At 35.9% G+C, this 24,133-nt stretch overlaps 1 protein-coding gene across 1 annotated transcript in view; it reads right to left on the bottom strand.

Moving 5' to 3' along the window:
• Window positions 1–24,133, bottom strand: part of slc24a3 (solute carrier family 24 member 3) — an 81,900-nt gene that overhangs the window by 41,993 nt on the left and 15,774 nt on the right. Inside the window, exon 2 of the mRNA XM_084092228.1 lies at window positions 18,299–18,439. Coding sequence (XP_083948354.1) covers window positions 18,299–18,439 — 141 coding nt within the window. The remainder of the gene's footprint in view (window positions 1–18,298; window positions 18,440–24,133) is intronic.

Here is a 24,133-nt window from a genome sequence, read left to right as displayed (position 1 = left end):
TTACAGTCATAACCTGAGACATTTCAGACCAGTGTTTAAGCCTAACACTAAAACCAAAACCTGTAAAAATGGTATTTGTTGCTAGAAATAAAGCTGAAATAAAATAAAATATAAATATTAGATTAGATGCTGCACGTGAAAATAAGTTGAAGTTGAAGTATGAATGAAAATGAAAGTGAAAATGACTAAAAATAAAATGAACACAAAGATAAATCAAAATATTAACAACTACAATAATTTTAAGTAGGGCTGCACAATTAATCGAATTTCTAATCGCGATTACGATTATGGATCCCACGATTACGTAATCGTCCAAAGCCGCGATTACAAAAAAAAAAAAAAAAAAAAAAAATCCACTCTGCGTGCATTTAGAGCATGTAATGAGAGGCAAATCACAACTACTTCAGAAAACCCAGCACAATAGGAATGAACTACCAGGCAGCGACGTATGTGTACGCTGAAATAAAAAGTCTTTCACCTCAGAAAAACGAACGTTCCTGTCATGTCAGCCGTTATAGGCTACTGTGTTCGTAAGCGCACACTCTTCAATTGCACGCGCAAATGCGGCGACGCGCGCTGTGTATAAAGTGCAAAGGAAACTACGAGCATGCAACGTTGTTACGTTGTAAATTGGTAAGTCACAAAATAAAAGTAAAATACCAATAAATCACGTTACTGGTACGTCGTGTGTTAGCTGAGAAGGATTTGCATGCAGGTATGATTTTCATTCTATTCACCAGGAGCAGTTTTCATGTTTCATTAACAGTTCTTGTTAGTATTGTGTATCACCATGGTAACTGTCGTTTTAATATTAACCCCCAAATGCCACTTTATTTTCACAAAAAAAAAAAAGTTATTTTTTATATAAATGACTGTGGTGGCTCATACCAACATTGTATTTACAAAAGCTAGTTTGGGACTGCTATTTAATAGCTGTAGCATAGGCCTAATGTTTATTTCTTAGTAGTCTTTACTATTAGTCATATTCTTACAATTTATGTGTATGTTAAGTAAAGGGGGACAGTGTGTGTCTTCACAATTTTTAAGTAAACATATATAATAATATGCCTATATATATATTTCAATGTAAATTGTGATAATCGTAATTAATAATCGCAATTACAATTTCAAGGAAATAATCGACAATTATGATTTTTGTCATAATCGTGCAGCCCTAATTTTAAGTCATAAATATATAGCTAGATGATAGATAGATGAGAGTAGACAGTAACTAGTCAATTTCTCCCTCCAAAAGAAACGGGGATGTGAATATCTGTAGTTGTTATTCTGTGGCTTATACACTTATACATTCTGTACATATGCAACTATAAATTCAAGTAAATTGATGTTCAAAGAGGCAAAATCTACCCAAATAATCACCACATATGGACATATAAAACTATTTTTTAAACTAAATTGAAATACAAATACTGCTGCATAAATTTACATACAAATACTGCTGCATATACTGTACAACTATATCAGGCGGACGGACAGATAGAATTAAATGTTGGCATTTGTATCAATAAAATTTGTCACTAATGCCTCCCTATCTACTACATCTTAAATTTGCACAGAGGTCGGATACGTGGCATGGCGAGTTATGCACGTGCTTCAACATGTGCGGTGGCACTCATGCGGGTGAACCAAGTCTGGCTTGGGCCTTTCTCCCTATTGTTTTCTGTCATCTCTAATATTCAAATGTGTATCTAAAATGTGTGGTGGCTGTCCATTATGAGAAGAAATGCTGAAGTAGGAAAAATCCAAGCATATCCAGTCAAACGTTTCTACTTGATACATTATTATGCAGTTAGATTAGACATAAGCGGCAAATAGAAAGGCTACACACTTCTAATAATCATACATTAGACACTAAAGTGATACATCATACATTAGACACTAAAGTGACCCGGATTAGAAGGTTTGAAATGAGCTTTTCTGCACTTTGAGTGATGTCATCACTTTTTTCCCAGCCGTTGTTTGAGTGTATTACATAATCAGAGAAGCTCAAGCATCCCTGCAGCACTGATGACATCACACTCTGAGCCTGTCCATCACACGCTGGATAGTGTGAGTGTATGAGATAGAGAGGAATAGAAGCAATAAAGGGAAGAGGGGGATTACTGTGAGTGAGAGAGAGGAGAGAAAGGAAAGCGAGAGAAACATAAAAAGAAAAAAAATCTACACACTACATATGTGTATCAGCCTTTAACAGTGGCGCGTGAAATCCCAGCAGGCCAGCTAAAAATAAATGCATCAAACAAGGCAGAAGAGTGAAGCTGAAATGGCTCTTCATAATCAGCATAGACTTCTCCTTAGGCATGCACTTCTTTATTTCATTAAAGGACTGGGGTCATGACAGCCTCTCACTGGCCAGCGCTGTAAGAAAACATGAAGCAGGGATGGTGAACGTGTTTATATGTGAGTGTGTCACGACTGTGGAATTCCGCAGCTGCTCACGTGCACAGGGTGAAGCAGCCTCGGCATAAAACACCAATCGCCCCATTAATGTAGATCCAGCTTTTTGGGGCCACCCTGCCATGTCCACTGCAACTATAGGGACAGTCATCTACTGTAGTACTTTGAATTGTCTCCATCATATACAGTATATGTCAGTATGCTGGATAAAATATGAATATAGTTTTAAATTGTATTTTTAAAGATGGAAATCATTTTAGTAAGATTAAGTTTATCATAATGTCACAAGTAAACATGATTCATTTAAATAATTTCACCGCTTTGATTTGAGCGGTTGTTACTTTTTATTCACTTAATGCACTTTGTCCTCTGATATCCTAAAAAAAACTATTTAATCATCTTACAGTTTTTTTTTTCTGTCAGTATACATGTAGCTCAATATAACTAATATAGAACTATTATGGAAGCTTGTTTCTGCCACGGAATAAAACAATTTAAAAGATAATTGCGACTTTTTATCTTGCAATTCTGACTTTTTTTTTTTCAATTGCGAGTTATAAAGTCCAATTCTGAGGGGGGAAAAAAGACTAACTTCCCTAGGGAAAAATAAATATACCAAAATGTATTTGAAATACATTTATTTTATGCTAAGTATACTACAAATACATATACATATTTATGTACTGAATATAAATACAGTGCAATTGTACTTTTGGTAAACTAAATTGATATACTTCAACTAAAGGTTCAAATAAAGGTTGAGTATATTTTAAACGAAAGAAAAACTCCAAGGCACTCTCCTGGAATGTTAAAAATGCCTTTATTTTATGGCATAGTCAAAAAAGACTTTTAAAATAACTCCAACGCGTTTCAGCACACTGGCCTTCGTCAGGGAATCAAACTGACGAAGGCCTGTTTGATTCCCTGACGAAGGCCAGTGTGCTGAAACGCGTTGGAGTTATTTTAAAAGTCTTTTTTGACTATGCCATAAAATAAAGGCATTTTTAACATTCCAGGAGAGTGCCTTGGAGTTTTTCTTTGGTTTAAAATCTACTCTACCCTTTCCAAAGAGCACCTCTACTAGGATAAGTGAATCCGGGAAGCGCTCCTGCTCTACATGTTTTAATAAAGGTTGAGTATATTTGATTGTGTTAAAATGAAACTATTGCAAGTATACTTTAGGTACATTTTAAATGTCTTGCATTTAAAGACTGATATTATACAGTAAACAGAAATGTGCATTGTGCAATAAAGAACTTCCCCAAATAAAGTTTAATTACAATATTTATATCAGTAAGTTTCAAGCGATATGTCAGTAAATATGTTAATGGTTTGTAGTGTACCTAGTATGAAATAAATGTATTTTAAATACATTTTGGTATAGGTTTTTTTCACTAGGGATTTTTTATCTCACAATTTTGACTTTATAACTCGCAATTGGATGTTATAAATTCAGAATTGTGAGATAAAACCCTGCAATTTGAGAAAAAAAGTTTATATCTTGCAATTGTGACTTTATAACACGCAATTGTGACTTTATATCACACAATTCTGACTTTATAACTCCCAATTGCGAGTTTATATCTTCAATTCTGAAAAATTGAAAAATGACAAGTTAATCACAATTAACTTTTTTATTTTTTAATCAGTGGTGGAAGCAAGCTTCCATATAATATAACTTTCCACCCTGTTAGTCTTCTGTAATATTCCTTTAAATCACCATGATATCAAAATGGGCTGCTCTTATTTTTTATGGAATATTGCAGTTTAATATAAACACTATTTTTTTTAAATTCACATGTCGTTTTGTAATCAAAAACAATAACATTCCCTCCCCCTTGCAATGTCATCTCTTCTCTAATGACGTGTGCAGTGGTGCAAGGACTTGACAATAATCCCCTTCCCTCCAGGAACCTGTCACTCACATGAGATTGCAGCAATAGCAAACAACAACGATCCAATCATTTCCTAATGGACAAAATCAAGTCCCGTACTACATTTCTTCTGGTTCAGAAAAGCTATTTTACTTGGATTTATGCCACAATAAAGAAGAAAGAATGATCGCAACTTCTATTTCAACTTCACCTAAAAAGACAGTTCCTTAATGACATCATTCTGCAGGAATTGACATCAGAAGAACAAGCAAAAACAGCACAGATTTCACAACCAGCAAAGTATTTTATGAAATGGGTGGTATTAAAGTAGTGGTGTTTTCTCACTCTAAAAACATCCATTTTCTTTGACAAAATTACAGAAATTGGCATGATATTATCATTTCTTAGTTTCTTTTTTTCTTCTTCAAATAGTACAAAAATAACAATTCAGCTATAAGAAAACAATAATATAGTTAAATACCTGAGAGTTTTTACTTAAAATGATAGTTAAATAAGATAAAAGAAGATATTTGAGAAATGTTTTTGTCCATACAATTAAAGTCAATTTTTAACAAAACGGTTTGTAAAATAACATTCTTCAAAATATCTTCTTTTGTGTTCTGCAAATAAAAAGAAAGTCATTTTTGGGTGAACCATACCTTTAAGTTGTAAGAAGAAGAACTGGGAAGTGAATTTTAATGTCTAATTATATTGATGGTCCAGTGGCTCAACTTGCCCCACTCTCCACTACCCATGCTCCAAAAAAGCAATATCCATTAGAAACACACAGCATTCAATGTACATTTGTGCTTATCAAGTTTTAGTACAGAATAACCAGAAAACACATGTCCAGCAAAAAAAAAAAAAAAAGAAAAAAGAAGCATACTGTTCTCTTACACAATACTGTAGGTGTTTGTCATACAAACACACAAGCTGCAACACTGAAGTAGTATATTGTGATTTCCCCTCCAGCCCCATGATTAACATTACCTTTCAAAACAGAAAATTCATATTTTTTAATGGAATATTGCGGAATATAAATTATTTATCCTCAAACATCATTTCTTTTTCAATTTCACGTGCCCTTCCCCTCCCTCTGGCAGCAATATCTCTTCTCTGATGGCATGTTTTGGTGCGAGGGCAGGACAACCTGTCACTCACATGAGATCACAGCAAAAGTTGTAAAAGTTCTTGTTCGAGAAGTTGTTTCCTGATATACTGTATATCATTATGATACAAGTCACAATAGGGAAGAAAAGACTATCGCAACTTCGGTTTTAAAACAGGGGTACTGGAAACACTTTCTAATGCACAAGGGAGGGGAGAGGGGAACGTTCTGAAGTGAATTTAATACCTTACAAAACATAAGGAGCTTGATAGTTCAGGAAGATCAGTGGGTTTAGTGACGTTTCTCAGTGACCTTGAGGTGAATTCAATTTATCAAAATACATGCTACCCTTGAGGTACTGTTCTTTTAGCCTCCCTGGGAGACGCAGCTCAAATATGTCTAGAGTCAGTTAAAATTGATTTTCACTATTAAGGAAAAACTGCATTAATGAGATTAATGGTGTGCAAAGATGTCTGTGTTAACTTTGATTTATTGCTTGGGTTACACAGCAAATCATGCCGAGAAATACCAATTAGATGCTCGAGCACTGATGAGAACGTCCCCGCAGGTGTCACAAGGTTCAACAACCGTGGTGGTTCCTGTGTTCCCGAGATCACACAGCATTCCGAGGAAAAAAGCTAATTCTCACTGTTATCTGCCATAATTTGTACACGCTTTATAATAAAACACTGTTATGTGTTAATGTGTATAATTATTACAGCGACATTTTATAAGAACGTTTAATTACGCCATAAATGTACATAGAAATACTGATACTATGAGAGAGATGTGCCCTAGGCTGCTATGTGGAAAAAATTTGCTTCATTAATGTGGTTTGTGAAAGAGCTGTAGTTGAGTTCGGCTCGCATGTACCTGTAAACTACATGAGTCAGAACACAGACCCACGCAAGGACAAGAAAACCTCACACCACTGCTACACAACATCTGCGGGAGTGTGGGTGGACGCGTGGATGCGTGCGCGTTCACATGTGTATGCTTACAGCAGGGGTGTGTCGTTGCTGTTTGTGTGAGTATTCATGCCACGTACGTTGTGCTTTTTTTCTGGTTCCTTTTCAGAAATAACTGACAGATCTTAAACATTAAATGCAGTTGCACATGCTTTCACTATGCAGAAACATGCTACACCTTAGTGACCCTACACCATGCACACTTAATATTACACCCTATATACATGCTACAGACTATATAACACTCTGTAAACGTCTCATACAGACACTACACAACACCCTAAACACTATATAACTAGTATATCTCGCAATTCAGTTTAATTACAATTTTTCTCGATATAAACTCGAAGGGCCCTATTTTAACGATCTAAGCGCATGGTTTAAAGCGCAGGGTGTGTCCGAATCCACTTTTGCTAGTTTAACGACGGGAAAAATGGTCGGTACACCCGGTGCATGGTCTAAAAGGGTTGGCTCTATTCTCTTCTGAGTAATGGGTGTGTTTTGGGCTTTACGTGCAATAAACCAATCAGAGTCTCATCTCCCATTCCCTTTAAATGCCAGTTGCATTCGCGCCATGGTGGATTCGCTATTTACACGACGGAATTTGATAGTGGAAAGACCGAACGCGTCTCCAGAGCGCAAACGGATCTGCTCCTGCGCGAGGTTAAAGTGCACAAGCAGACCATCTACGGGACAAGCCGGATTCCACCATATCTTTATGTACACAATAATAATCTTTTGCATTGTAATCCATTTATTTTTAATATTTGGCATGTTTGTGTGCTGCTGCCCCTGTGTGTTTAACAAGCAGGGTGTACGCACGTTGTAGACCCGCCTATAGGTGCACATTACTAACGTGCTCTTTAAATAACAAAAAAAATATTGCCCCATTGACTTTAGACCAGGTTTCAGTTGGTCAATGGCATAGTCTATTTCAGTTGCCTCAAAATAGCAATGCGCCATCAATGCGCCTGAACACACCTTGTTTTCAGACCAGCAGCAAATGCAATTGCTATTTAAACAATGTGGCGCAGGACCTGAAAATGATAACTGCGTCAAGCTGAAACTAGCAAAAAACACTTGCGTTGCGCTATGTATGATAGGGCCCGAAATTACCTTTTTTATTCTTTTATTCCATGGCTTCCATAGACTTCTACTGCAAAACTGTCATTTTCTGCCACCAGGTAGAACAAAAAAGGGTATCACTGTTTGCAAACACCCAAACGGGAAAAATGAATGGAAAAAATACTTCTGGAACTAAGGCCTCTTTATGCACTCAATACTACTTTAGAGTAAACTTCACATCATCCCATTTCATCTGATCTCAAAGACATTTGCCTTGACTTACTGTACCACTAATAATGAACACATTAAACCAATCAAAGACACTGATATGTTCAAAATGACAGTAATTGTTAATAGGACTTCATTCAAAAAGCTCAGTAGCATTTTACACAACGTACATTTTTCCTATACATGGCTTGCTTTTCCTCAGAAACTGACTTGCTTTGGCGAATGGTTAGCTAGAAGTAAATATTTAAGAGATGAGATTGCTGCTACAGTAAATCAAGCCTAAGCCTGACCCAACAATTCATCATGAAAGATGAAGCAAACCCTGATTTCATGCAGGTGTGGATGTCATCTAAACGCCCAGAGGGCAAAGAGTAATATTGCTTCTCATATGTAACACACACACACATTATTAGACCCTTTTGTGGCTGCGTCTCTAGATTATGACTCTGAGTTTGCATGAGTGATTACAATGTTTGATTTGTTTTGATGTGGTGTTTTCAAACTATTCCAGGAAATGGCGGAATTTGCTACATTGTGCAACATCATCTCAATGTCCATTTATAGAAAAGCTAAAATGTGTATACAAACCTACATACACAAAAACAGATACACCCTTAGAGAAGGAGCAATAGATGCTGATTCGCAGCGACACATCGCGTGTAGCAGGCTTTGTCGTCATTGCGCTGAGTAATTTGACATTTAGCCCCCCCCCACCCCACACACACACACGCCTTCCACCCCAATCCACCCTTCACAGTGGAAAGATCATACCTCCAACTTTAGCACAATGACAATGTATAACATAAGGTGTAATTTGACAACGAGTCATTAAAGGTATAAAAGACATTCTAATAAAGGGATGAACATTTTTGGATTCAATGGAATATCTTTTTCTTGCTGTCGTCTTTCTTTCTGCAGTCTTACCCATATGTGAAGCCTTGTTAGGTTGTGTACATCCATGAACTAAGATAATTCATTTGTATTACTTTGAGCTAATTCATGTGTGTCAGCATTATGTTTTTGTGCATTAAGTCATCCTGCCGCATTCAGTGGCGAACGAACCAATGCATTCAGACATCAAAATAAAACAATTTACCAAAATACATCAGCCAGTCCCTGGTTGTCCCAGTCCCCAGTCCCAGTCCCACATGTAACATGCAACTCAGATTGAGCCCAATACCTTACACAGCTAGAAAAAAGACATAACTTGTGTAAGTCACTTTGAATAAAAGCGCATGCAATACATAATTGTAAATGTCTAACATCCATTTTTGTTGATTCACTCCACTATTAACATTTTAATAACATGAAAAAAAAAAAAAAACGTTTTTATTGTAAAGACTAAATCATTTTTTTTATTGAATTCATTTTTGAAAACATATATTTCAGCATTTAATATATATTTAAAACATATATTTTTAATAACCATTTTCTTTACAAATGTGCATAACGCCCTCATGTACGCACATTCTGACCTTCTCTTCTACATGTGACAGAGCTCCTTGGGCCAGTGCATCCTCCCACATTACCACTGTCCTCAGCCTGTCATACTGTCCGCAGGCCATTCTTTATTTAGAGTTACATCACAACTCCATAATAAAACACACACTATAGTACACACTCAACATGCATGCTTTATTTAACTCCAAACACACAGTGGTAATGTGATGTAGACCGTTGTAATGGAGTGGCATGGCTATTCCCACAGGAAACAGAATGGAATAATACCACATGCAAGTAAAAATACATACACCACCATTCAAACGTTTGGGATCCGTACGATTTTTAAAAATACTTTTAGTCAGCAAGGGCACATCAAATTGATCAAAATTTACCATAAAGACATTTATAATGTTAAAAAACATTTCTATTTCAAATAAATCAAAAAAGGAATGAATTACATTTTAAAATATTTTAAAATAAACAGTCATTTTAAATTGTAATGATGTTTCACAATATTACTTTTTACTGTATTTTGGAACAAATAAATACAAGAGACTTCTTAAATGTTTTTTTGTTTTTTTAAATCCAACCCCAAATCATAAATACATCATAATTATAAGCATCATACGTTTTAATACGAAAAGTGAGATTTGCTAAGTTGTTCATAGTATGATTATTTTTGCAGGTATAGATGAAAAAAAAGTGGCAAAATACCCAACAATTTACACTGAAAAGCGAGAAATCTTAGGCATGAGATTATCATATTTGGCTATGGACTAATTTGACAAACTTACAACTACTCAAAGCACTTGTGTAGCCACCTAGCAACAGCATAGAAAAATGCTTACAGCAACAAAGAACATCTTAGCAACCATACAGGAACGTTCTGTCAACAACTCACAACACCTAGCACCTTAACATCTCAACAACCTAATTTTAACCTCCACAATATTTGTAGCAATGAGGAAGAGGATCATGATGATGATGATGATGATGGTGAATTCTCACCCAGAGTTTTCACACCTTTAACCAACTCCAGCCTGTCTAGACTTAAATAATCAACATCCCCTCGAATAAATCTTGCTTGCATTATGTGTTTCTCTCTCTCTTTAAATCCTATGCCTCAGCATTTCCCAGAACTCTCTCCTTAAAGAGTGACAGGAAAAACCTGGTTAGTCACAGTGAACAGGACAACAAATATCTGTTTGAGCCTGTCTAATATACCCAGGTTGAGCCACCAGGAAATGTCTCCTGAGAAAGCCTCTGTTTATTGAGTGATGTGCTTTTACTTTGAGTTACTTGTATGTCTGATAGTAGCTCAGAGCCAGTGAGAAAGAGCATGGGTAAAGTAAAACATGGAAACAAACAAAAAAAAACACCTTAGAGGTCTCTCTTTTTCTGCTCTGTATTTGTGGCAGGTTGGAGACTGGTCCAAAGCATTTGGCTTTAAAGCAAAATGGAAGAAGTTCTGTGGGTCTCCTTGGAAATGTTCTCATGTTCTACTTAGCATAAACAACAACAACAACAACAAACTCGGAGGGAAATTGACTAAGAATGAACAACACCAGCTAATAGCATTGTTTATAAAAAAAATGTAGCAGGCGGCAATTTTCCATCTTGCAGATCGATAATTATTTTTATGTTATGGCCAATAACTTACAAATAGCCAATATTAAAATGTTTAATATACTGTATTTACTAGTTTGTCTTATTAAATTAAAAATAAAGCACAATACTAACTAAAATCAATCATTTTAAATGCTACAAAAAAATGTATGCATTACAACATTATAATATACAGTATGAAAATACATTTTGAGATTTGACTAAGATTACATTAAACAGTGTTATAAATTATTAGCGTTTTTACAGGCTAACTTTAAGTGAACTAATGTTAAAAAAGTAAAAATAGAAGTGAACATGCACAAATCAATATCCAATATCGACTGATACAGATACACTTGTTTGGGGTCAGTACGATTTTTTTTATCAATTTTTTTTCTTCTTTTTTTTTAAAAGAAATTAATACTTTTATTCAATTGATCAAAAGTTACAGTAAATACATTGATAATGTTACAAAAGATTTCTATTTCAAATAAATGCTTTTGAACTTTATATTCATCAAAGAATCATGAAACAAAAAACTTTTTTTTTTTAAGCAGAACAACTGTTTTTAACATGGATAATAATAAGAAATATAATATAATTTGCACCAAATCAACACATAGAATGATTTCTGAAGGATACTGAAGACTAGAGAAATGGCTGCTGAAAATTCAGCTTTGCATTCAAAGGAATAAAATACACTTTACAATATATTAAACATAAAACATTTATTTTAAATTGTAATAATGTATTACAATAATACTGTTTTTACTGTATCTTTGATCAAATAAATGCAGCCTTGGTGAGCATAAGAGACTGCTTTCAAAAACATCTGAAATATCTTTCCGCCCCAAAACAGTAGTGTAAATAAAAAAAATATCTAATAATGGTCAAAAACAAATATGCTATATGGTGCATTTGTGTGTGTGTGTGTATGTGTGTTGTAGTAGAGAGGACAAAAATGCAGAAACAAAGAGAGAAAGAGTGAGTGACAATGCAAAAGAGAGACAAACTGTGTTTATAACTGCAATATTGGCGTTTTGGTAAAGCGCACAGTAAGCACATTTTCAGTCCTTTCTCTACACTGATTGTGCAAATGCAGCTCAAATAGCTAGAGAAAGAGATCTGAAACTGAGCCTTTGAGGTGAGGGAGGTTTAGACTGTAAACAATGGCCATTTAAGAGCACACAACTGGCTGTTCAGAAGGCACGATCCAAATCAGGAGTTCCTATGAGAACACTGACTGCTTCCATTTGTCTTCAGTGGACACTGTAGGAGTCATGTAGACAATGAAGAGGTCTGATATGTAAGCAGTTCTGTTTCGTTAAAGGAACATAAATATGACTGACACAAGAAGAAAAAACTCCCTTTCCCACCAAGAAACATTCACTATCGAGGAGGACATTTTTTTTTATTTGTGCAGAACCAAGTTAGTTCACTTTGCAGCTTTCCATGAACAGCTGTAGAAAGTTCAAGTGGTAGAAAGTGGTTTAAAGACCAAGCTGTGTGCCGCATGCTGAATGTTCATCTTTCATAATGTGCAGTGTTTGTTTTCTATAGTATGTGTATGTGTGTGTGTGTGTGTGTGTGTGTGTTTTGTGAATGAGTGTAAAGGGCAGTCGCCTGGCTAACTACCCACGCTGCACTGCAACATGGGCATCCCACTGATTAATCTTTTAAGTCTTTCTGGCCATCTCTATTCATTCCCTCTTTCCCTTCTAACAGAATTTTCAATTTTGGTTGAATTGATATCAATTGATATCACAACACTGATATCCTATAGTTGTTGTTAACATTTTGAATTAGATTTTATTTTAGATTTTCTGTTTACATTTTAGTTTTAGTAAAATTGTTGTGTTTTATTCTTTATAATTATTATTTTTTAAATACATCTATATAGTGTTTTTTTTTTTAAATGGTTTTAGTTTTAGTAAAAAATAATAACCCTGGGGTAAACTATGTCTTTAATAGCACTAACTATTTTAAAGTTCACATTAGCATTTGACTAAATGACAAATGTAAAGAGGTTTTAGTACTGAAAAGATAAAAATAACATTGTGGTCTTCCTATGGAGGATATCAGCATGGTAACCGCAAAGAGGAAACAAAGAGAGAATAGACAGGTGAAAAAAGGTGAGAGCAAGCATTTTAATCATCTGCCAGATCGTCAAAGTGTAGTCACATTTCAACAGTCCTATTCTCTCTGCCGTAAGCCTAATGTCAGCACAGCTCTCAAAGGTCAGGTCACATGACTCATCTGCTAGCCAAATGTCCAACTGCGTAGATAGAAACACAAAAACAGGAGCACACTTCAACTAGAGGAAGTGAACACAATATAATAAGATAGATGAATGGTTTTACAGGTTAGCAGTAATTATTTATTTATTAATTTATTTATATTAAATTACTATATTGAAGTATTTAGCATTAATGGACAAAACTGTCACACAAAAAAAAGCCCTCACAAAAGGTAAATATTCACTGAAAAGAAAATGATAATAATATAATAATTCTGAAATTCTGAAAATTGTGACTGGTTCAAAGGTCACAAGTTTCTAAAGGTCAAAGTTTCCAGTCACTGTTATTGCTTGAGCAACATTATATGCTGTGTGACAGACAATGTGAGTTGATGGATGAAGAGATAATTAACAGCTCATTAGCTTCAGTAATCAAGCTAATGACGGGTTGTCTGATTGTTATGATGCACTTGTGAATATTCAGGAGGTGCTGAAGAGGATCTGTGCATAAGCAGAACTCCTAAAGATTTACGGGAGAACACAAGAAAAATGAAATGACTACTAATACACTAAGGATGAAAGAATGTTGAGAGAGGGATTCTCCCTTCAAAGCCCAATAAGGAAGAGAAAGAGAGTGAACACACTGTCAAAAGCAGTTGTAAATAAAAGCAACAGTAACATCATTAAACATTATTGTAATTATAACATTTATAAAATTAACAATTATATATTTATTTTTAAATTAGAATATATATATATTTAATTACAAGACTGCATGTTTTTGATCATAAATACAGTTAAAAACATTAAAAGTGTAAAAAATCATTATAATTTAAAATAACTGCTTTCTATATAAATATATTTTAAAATGTAATAATATATATATATTTCCTGTGATGGCAAAGCTGAATTTCCAGCATCATTACTCCAGTCTTCAGTGTCACACGATTCTTCAAAAATCATTCTAATAAGCTGATTTGCTGCTCAAGATAGGTTTCTTATTACTATCAATATTAAAAATAGTTGTGCTGCTTAATATTTTGTGAAAATCATGATACATTTATTCATGATTCTTGACGAACAGAAAATAAACAGCTGCTTTTATTTAAAATAGGATATCCAAATTATTGCTTAAAATAGAAATATTAAACATAATAAATGTCTTTATCACTTTTGGTCAATTTATTGCGACCTTAGTGAATAAAGTATAGATATTAAAGGCAAAACAAGGTCCCTCTGTCACGACACAGTAATAGGTCTCCAGTCTAATATCACTTTGTCAAATATAGCCTATGCTTTTAATGTCCAAATTTCTTGTTTGCAGCCATGAGACCAAAATGTGGCATCACAAGTTCAGGAGTGACTCCTGTAGTGTGTAATGATAACATAGGACATTCACTCATGCATTTGAATGATGTTGTTATTCTCGACACTCGTGTATGTGTAGCAAAAAACAGGTTTGAATATCAAGAAATGAGCAAGACTTATTCTCTAGTGTAATGTGTAGACTTCTACAGCTGTATTAAAGGAAGAATAGTTTTAAACAGCAGAGTAAGGAAACCCTCAGCCTGTGCCAAGGCGCCAGGCTGGTTTTGGAGACGGGTGGGAGAGCGGGCATCTGGACACAAGCGAGAGCTTAAGAGCACAGCTCACTCTTTAACGGCAAGATCAAGGAGATGCTTGGCAAGGAACACAGCCTCCTAAAACACCAGGACCCCACTTGGAAACATTCACCCAAATCCGCCCACAGAAAAAAACACAAACAAAAGCAGGCAGGCCACGCTGAGATAAAGACGCAAAGCTGCTCCCTTTACACCTCATAACAGCAGAGCCGGGCCGTAACACACTGAGCTCACTGTAAATACAATGGCTCCCCATGGAAAATGACCTACTCTGTTTTATTTCTGGACAGATGTCAAATCATAAGTTTTGCTCTATCTCACTCTCCATAAGACTTGACATTCTTCTGAGTTCACTGCAGATTAAGTGTTTCCCTTAAGCCTAAAACACTCCCTTTTTCTACTTTTACCACATATAAAATATAAAAGTCATGCCAACACATATAAAATAACAGTATTTACGACATACAGTGGCCCCTAAGTACACTCTAGCCACGTTTAACAATATACGCATAGTTTCATTGCATTAAAAGCAAAATATCAAACTAAGTAGCATCTGCAAACAAATAACACTCAAATAATTCCCATAATCATATATTTATATAATCATATTCACTCTTTTTGAGCCATTTGTGCAATTATTTTTAACCGATTTTTGTCTTCAATTTGAACAATATTTACTACCGTTCAAAAGTTTGAGATTTTTTAAAGAATAAATGAATACTTTAATCTAGGACACATACAAGATGTCTATTTCAAATAAGTTCTGCTCTTTTGAACTTTCTATTTTCATAAAAAAATCCTGACAAAAATGTATCACAGATTCCACAAAAATATTAAGCTACACAACTGTTTCCAAAATTATAATAATATTTTTTTTCTTGAGCAGCAAATCAGTATATTAGAATGATTTCTGAAGGATCATGTGACACTGAAGACTGCATTAGATTAATCCATCAAATGATTAAATTATATATGTTTATATAAAAAAAATTTATATAAAATAAGTACCAACCCCAAAACTTTGAACGATAGTCATGTCTGTTATTTTATATAATTCAAAATCAAACTTGTGTCTAGTTTCACACTAAATTTTGTGAAATATTTTGCTATTGCGGTCTGTGCAATATTTGTTTTGCCCGTGGGTCTGTGCAATATTTGTAATGCCCGTGGGTTTGATATTTAGTTATATAAAGACATTCATACATTTTTAAGTCTGGCTGTTATCCAAATACTTTTTGGGGCCACAATATAAAACATGTATAAAATACAAAAGTCTGACTATATGAATATGCATAAAGTTCCTGAGCAACAAACAAACTGAGTAGTGAAATGGAATTAGATACTAACAGGGTGCTGTAGTAGATCCCCGTCTATGGTAAACGCATTGCAGGGGGGAAAGAGGAGGGCTTTGAAAGAAGAGGGAGACGGTCAATCAATAGACCCACAGAGTATCGATGACCACTTTGTTCAGCCTAACCTTTCCCTCAGACCTGTTCTAATTGGCCTCTTCACATTGTCCAAGAGTGTGGAGCCCAATGTAGCCTCGTGAATCAAATTACACAGCAGATCTACACCAACTGTGCAAATAAACAATGAATAACAATGAGGAAAAATAATGAGGAACAGATTGGAAACGTCAAATTGTTTATACTAATTCTGTCAGAAATTAAAAGTAGGTGTGGATGTGTTTACCGTGAGAACTCGTACAGACATCAACCAAATTGCAAATCAAACTCAGCCGTAGCAGCTGATGAGGTTCTATTAAATTTGGACAATTACTTTTCTTAGCGCAGTGGGGTTCTACGTTCATAGACCCCATTTGTAGAGGTTAAAGTCTTAATTAGGTGACATGTCTGGTCTTCAACTTGGCCAGAAATCCATGTTTAACCTTTGACCTGGCCATGGCTCACAGGTCTCTATTAGGGGTGTGCATTGGCACTGCCCTCACAATTCGATTCGATTCACCAGGTAACGATTCGATACAATTCGATTCTACGATGCATCAAAATTCTACTGCACACAAGGCAAATTTTTCATCAGTCATGAGGCAATACAAGCAGTCAGATATTGAACAACAGATTTTATTGGCTGCTATGTGTGTATTATCACTCTCCTGTATCTTTGACATAAATGTCATTAAATAAAATAAAATTGAATGGTACAGGGTATTGGATATGGCATTTTCAAACCTGAAAAAGAAAACATAAATCATTGCTTTCAGTGCTTTGAATGAGAAATGTTTCTCTTCTCTCTGCTTGAGAACCATTTGAAATTAAATTTCAACTTTATTGTCCAACTCAAGGCCAGAAAATAAACAGTGTAGGGGTATAACAGTTCACAAAATTCACGGTTCGGTTCAATACGATACACTTGTGTCACGGTTCGGTACATTTTCGATACAGCAAAAAGAAAGAAATGCCAGAGAAATTTCCTTGATTTTTTTTATTATTATTATTTTTTTATTAAAACTAACATCATAAAATATGACATTTTTTTCTTTGAGCAATGATGGAGCTATAATTGACTCTTCTTAGGAGCATATAAAACAAAACAGCTCCTTGGAAAAAAATTAAATGTAATATTTTGTGCTCATAAACAAATGTTTATTTTAGTTCAGATTAACATTTGAGGGCAGCAATGTTAGGCTATTCATAATGTCGAAATAAATCCGACATGTTACTTGAAAGCATTATAGCCTACTATTCCTGCCAAACTTCCAAAGTTGCAGTTAGTGTTACTACAGTAAATCCATGGTGAATATTGCACATCTGTGGACACCGGATAGTTCATTCATGTCACAATGTTTCTTCCTGGTTTCCACGTCAGCGCTGTCTGATCCGTTAATAACGGAGAAATGTGAATGTTTCTCACTAGATCTCGCAGCGATGTTATTACTTTAGTGGCGAGTTCAAATGCTTTCTTTACTGGATCTCTTAGCGCTGTGTAGTATAAGATCGGCTCGCGCTGCTTTGGTCCAAACTGATAAACAGTCCGTCACGAGTAGCTCAGTTTCGTTCCGCTTACAGTGCGTTTGCCATTTGATGTTGTTTTGGTCGCGCCAGCGTCTACATTATGAGCGCGCTGGCGACGCGCTTACATTTGAAATAACCGTTCGGTTTGAAAATGCGTGCCTTGTACCGAACGGTTTAATACTAATACGCGTACCGTTACACCCCTAAAACAGTGACATGCATCACTGGCGATGCATCGCCGAAACGATTATTTTACACCACTAGTCTCTATAGTTTGAAATACACTTTATGTTCCCTAGCCTGCAGCGATCCCCAAAAGAAACAATAGCAAAGTCTGTGTCAGCAAGATTACTCACTCAGAACGCAACAAAAGGGTTAGTGTCTGAGTTACTGATGACAGTAGAGTCCTGATACAGGACTAACACCTTTGTGAACTCACAAATCAGTGGAGAACAAATAAGAGACATGAGAATATTTCATTTTAAAAAGCATCACTTGATTGCGAGGTTCATTGAAGTCTGATACACATCCCAATGTGGAAATGCTACCATCAAAAAACAATTTCAGAAGTGAAACTTCGCATGACTTCTTGCTTAATCACATTGTGAAGTTGTTTCCAGTTACTAGTGACATTAGTCATCTGTCATGCTAAGTTCCCTACAAAAAAACAATCATCTTCCTGTTTCATCTACTCTGCTGAACTCAAAGAGCAGGTAGATTGTGTAAGGATTTATGTGTGTGTGGTGCTAAACGTCTTACCAGGCGGTGTGCAGTTCTTTTCAGCATTGGGCCCAACCTGCACCTCATCAGTGTAGTTGCTGTCAATGTCAAAGTCCTGCAGCAGCCTACGACTCTCCCACTTCTCACTGTCTTCAGCTGAGAGACTGGAGAGGCTATAACCTGCAAAACACACAGGAAAAGCATTTCTATTAACCATGGCTAGATTCATCTACAGCAGATGTATTTGGGTCGTAAACCATATGACAAATTGTCATATTTGACACAAACCCTCCAAAATGACAATCCTCATGCAAAACTTACTAAAATAACCAATAAATTACACAAAAAAAGCTATTATTAAGCAATGTTTACTGTTACTTTTGATTAATAATGCGTCCTTGCTGAATAAAAGTATTAATATGTTGTTATATGTTGTAGAGCTTTTCCTCATACTGAAGAACATTATCCTGTTTAAGTCTGATCTAAACATGTTCATTAGCAAACGTAAAGCCACAGCTTGCAAATGCTGAGTGATAACTATGGTGATTGTGTAACTAAGCAATTGTCTGGTGTTCACTTAAACTTACAGAAAATAACTTCAATAAGAAAGAGAAGGCAGATAAGTTTGTGTACTGGATGTCATTTTGACAGCACAAATACACAATACATACATTCAAACGGAAAAGTCAGTCAACCCTCTTCCATTCTTAATCTGTGAGTGTGACAGTAATTTACATTTATTCATTTACTAGATGCTTTTATCCACAACACTCCAACAGAAGAGCAAAATATCAGCAAAAACGGTTGGTAAATGTGACACTCCCAACCAAAACTGAGTCGAGATGGCTTATGAAACGTCTGCCTTTCTAGACATCCACAAATTACTGATGCCCGTTGGAAATGCATTGGCCCTGCATGTCAAAGTGAGAATTGCACATTTTTTCCCATCTATTTTTAGCCAAACTTCTAATACAAACTAAAATCCATAACGCAGCTGAGTCTCAGAGTCACTGATCTAAGTTGGGCTCCTTGCAGTGTTGTTTTACGCAGGTTTGTCTGTTTCAGTCCAGTATTACTGTGATATCTCCTATTCACACCGCATTCACAGGGACACAGCGAGCCGGAATGTTACATACTGTTAAAATCTCACAGGCTCCGCTTCTCATTTGTGTTACTGTGAGCAACAGAGCCCCGAAAGTCATCTGGAGAATATTCATGAGGGCCGTCTGTGGTGCGGAGTGAGGGCGAGGCGTAATAAAAATGACATCACGCGGCGAACGCTCCTGCAGCAGCGCTTCGGTCCGGGCTTGTCTGGGAGGGGGTGATTATTCTGGCAGCACTGTCATCTGGGTCGCTCTGTCCTCAAGCGCCTATGCCCTTACTCTACTCCGCTTAACCATCTTCCTGAGCAACTCTTTTCAGAGCATTGGCTCCCACTTACCGCTACAGTCGCTATAAATAAAACCTCTATATTTATAAAAAAAAAAACAGCACTCAAGAAGGGGCTTCGGGGATGAGTGGTGCATTATGACATGACGCATTTTGACATTGTGATGTGATACAGTGATACAGAACTGGGATCTGGTTGAGAGTGTCAGAACACCCTGTTCTTCTTCTTTGGCACTGATAGGAAACTTGAGTTTGTCTTCATCAAAAAAAAAAAAAAAAAAAAAACGGAGAAAAAAACCTGATCCAGGAACTGACATTCCTAGGAAAAACTTTTCATAATTCATCACCCCATGAGATGTCAAAAGAATCATGTGGTGAAGTGAAGACGGTTGCGACACTTTTGGAAAATGTGACACCTTAGTGTCTTCCTCATAGTAAAGAGACAGCAGTGATCTGTCTGGGACATGAGCGATGAGCAAGCTAAATACAAAACTGAGCCACACAGCCTGTTTATCGGTATATGATCCCTCCATTTTTCTGGGGGAAATTCACTAAGAATGAATTGAACTGCTTATTTGAACAGTTGTGAATAGTTGTTAATATAAAACAACTACACAGTAGTTGTTCTAGCACGTGATTCACTAAAGGAATTATGTAAATTATGTAGTGGCACAAATGTGCTCACAAAATCTATACTGAATCAGAAGTGCAGGAAGTAGGGTGCAGCACCTCCTGTTTTCACACATTTACATTTATTCATTTGTAACATTTAGTAATATATTTGTAATAAACACATTAAGTGGGCTATTAAAAAAGTGTTATTTATATATTAAAGTAGGCTATGTTTTTTTAAAACATACGCAGAGTGTGACGTCATATTGTGACCGTTGCAGTGTGCGTAGAAAGAATTTGTCTGCTCTCCTGAGCGCAGGTCCACCTTCGTGTTGTGTAACCCATATTTGGAATTTGTCCTCTGTATTTAACCCATCCAAGTTAGTGCACACACATTAGGAGCAGTGAGTAGTGAACACACACAGCAAACAATGGATACACACACCTGGAGCAGTGGGCAGCCATTTTGCTGTGGCACCCCGGGAGTGACTGGGGGTTAGGTGGAACCTCTGTCACTTCCCAACTTTCGGGTTACAAGTCTGACTCTCTTATCATTAGGCCACAACTGCCTCAGGCTTAATAGACCGGTAGACCGGTCTGTTGCATTACTATTGCAAGCAGTATCAATAATGTCAGTGTAGTGTTCTGCACGATATGAAACGATACGCTTATTGTACTTCGTGCAAAAGTTTTATACGCTTATTGTACTTCGTGGAAAAGTTTTATAGACTTGATATTGTTTGTTACTAAAATGTGATGATGCTTCTAACAGCAGCTGCAGTAACGCAATGACTTTAACAATTGCCGACTGGCTCTTTTATTTAGAAGGCGGGACTAATGCTGACATATTGTGCACTTCATTTTCTCCCATTCATAGTAATATGAGTGAATCTTGGTGTATACACAGTCTTTGAGTAAGAGTACCCAGAGGCCACTGAACTGAATGGAGAAATACTGAAATCAAAAAACAGATAATAACATTTCACACAAGCAATAAAATGGTATAATACACTTATCTTATAATGCTGAATGATCAGTTTAAATAGCTGAAAGTGTGCTCATCTACACATCTGTGTGCATCTGTAAAAACACTCTTCTCTGTCATTGAATTAATAAATGCTGCCATAATCAATTGATGATCATATGATTATCTCTTTTAAATTAAATACTTTCCATGGGTAGTAGCAATGTTAATTTCACATAGAGTCATGAATACAGTGCAGAAAAGAAAAGAAAGATGAAGGTTTAAAATATGGTAAAACCCTAACTTATTACATTTAGAACCTGGTAAACTGGACTGTTGGTGCTTAATGAATATGGCGTGTGTGGTTTTTGCTTGCCAAAATGGTCCTACTGTTTAGTGAATTTGCCCCCAGTCTTTATTTCTCACTCTCTTGGGCTAAAATGCAACAAAGTGGCTAAGTAATTAACCATGCAGATTCCATCCACAAACACATGTTAGAGAGGAAAGTAGCAGCTCCATTGAGCAAAGCTCTTGCTCATTGTGCAAGCTTCATTGGAAATATTGTGTTTCTCTCTGACATGCTGCACAGAAATGGCATTACCTGTGCAGCAAGCCAGAATGCACACTGCACACACACATGCGGGGGGAGGCAGGAAGTTACTATGGAGATGTGACGTAACTGCAGAGAACAGAGGAGAACAGTGACGACATCACACTCAGATGAACATGGCTAATCTTCACACAGAAAACACAATGATACACATCAGCAGTACACGTGTAGAGAATAAAACAAATTCATGTATGAGATAAAGAATATACTACAGATGAGGCACAAACCCAATATCTTAATGATATTGATCCAATAGTTTTAAACTTCAACAGAGTACCCGCCTTCAAGGAAGTTAACGCTTGTCAATGGAGCGTTGCCAGACTCTCTGTACAAATGAAATGTACGAGAGTCTGTGGGACCAGGCTAGAAATACATATTATGTAACAATCAAGGTTCACACACCTTTTGACCAATGAACAACCATTACTTGGAGTCATTTGAGATGATCAGATTTATATTTTAAATAAATGCTTTTTCAACAGCACTATAATGCTTTAAACACTGATAATAAAGAGAAATGTTTCTTGAGCAGCAAATAAGCATATTATAATGATTTCTGAAGGATCATGTGACACTGAAGACTGGAGTAATGATGCTGAAGATTTAACTTTGTCATCACAGGAATAAATTCTTATTTTAAAATATACTAAAATACAAAACAGTTAGATTGTAATAATATTTCACAATATTACTGTTTCACTGTATTTTTGTTTAAATAAATGCCTTGGTGATCAAGAGACAATATCTATGACTAGAAATTGTTGTGAGGACTATCTCAATATATATTTAACCAGCATACGTAGACAAAGGCAACGTAGTAACTTCTAATGAATAAGAAGGTCTCTATGTTCAACTGCACCAGAGCCCACAGCATGTCAGCACCATCACCTTTATTAGAAAATGTACAACCAAGAATCAATGACCATTTCCACATGTAAAACTACATTCTAAATTTAAAACAGATTCTTCATCCCCTCTTTGTCATATGTGCAAAGAAAACATGGTGCATGTCATAAAGCAAAAGACCTCTAGCATGATGTTAAATGCCCAGATCCTAGAGATAAACACGCCTTAAATACTCTGTGTTTTACAATAAAATAGCATAAAAAGGCAGCTGAAAGACAAGGATGCATTATGGCAACGGACCTCCCTCTACAGAAAAAGAGCTGTAGGTGCTCGCCCTGAAAGTAATTTCACAGAGAGCAAACATGACTAAGCCAGATTATGCAAGTTTTCTCTTTTTACTGCAGTGCTGTTTCAGGGGATGCTGTTTGAAGATGCAAAATTGTCTTGAGTGACATCGAAAGACAACTATAAATTAAATTAATGGAAAAGTAGGATGACTTTAGCACCTTTGATGTCACTGTTTGCACACATCACCCAACAATAAGGGTCATTAAAGATTTACTCAAATATGATAGTGGAAGTGTTTAATATTTGTGCCACTAGTTGCACCAGACAGAATTATATACAAAATTACCATTATTTGGACAAACATTAATGAATTTTTAAAATAGGTAATTATATATCACGGTATTCATCTTCCTCTTTGTACAATACCGGACAGTATCTGACCAGAGAGTTTATGGTCCACATCACACAAAAAGCCTGTCAGTGCTATACTGCTATTTATATGAAGAAAGCTTCCAGATGCATGTGCTATATACTTTTAACACTGTAAAAGAGAAAATAGATTGCTCTATATAGCCACATCTGCAGCACATCACCTGAGGACCTGTCCCACAGATGACTGTCCCAGATAGCAGCTGTTGCGAAGAGGAACTACCCAGGAAATTCTATCCTATAGATTCAGACTGCCCTTACACATCCGACCCCATACTGTCAAAACGGATAAATATAACACTGCATACTTCAACTCTGCCAAGCCCGTAATTACCTAGTTTATCTTCATTAGGTGAAAACTTGAATATGGGACAGTACTAGTCAAACAAAGTTAGGGAGAGAGTAGAGTTGCAAACAAATCAGAAGATAGAAGGGAGGTAGAATTTAAGGATCTCTGGAAACACTGTATTATATTAGTGACATTGCAGAAGACAAATATCTGTTTGGATTAGAGCAGGGAGTTGGTTTCAAATTGGGGAACGAAAATGGGAAGCGGAAAATTTCAGAGAGAGAGAGAAACAAAAAGTGGGGCTTTAGACCAATTTTTAGTTTTTTTAAAGGGAAATAACTAAATAAATACATTTGAGTTATGAAAAATGAGTCATATAATTAATAATAATATTTTTCATATACTATTTATTAATCATTTCTTTTGGTTTTAATAAAATGGCCATAT

The sequence above is a fragment of the Abramis brama genome, assembly GCF_963993115.1.
Source record: "Abramis brama genome assembly, chromosome: 19".
In the NCBI taxonomy this organism is placed as follows: Eukaryota; Metazoa; Chordata; class Actinopteri; order Cypriniformes; family Leuciscidae; genus Abramis; species Abramis brama.
Note: the sequence above shows the minus strand (reverse complement) of the source record. Positions and strands in the feature narration are given on the sequence as shown.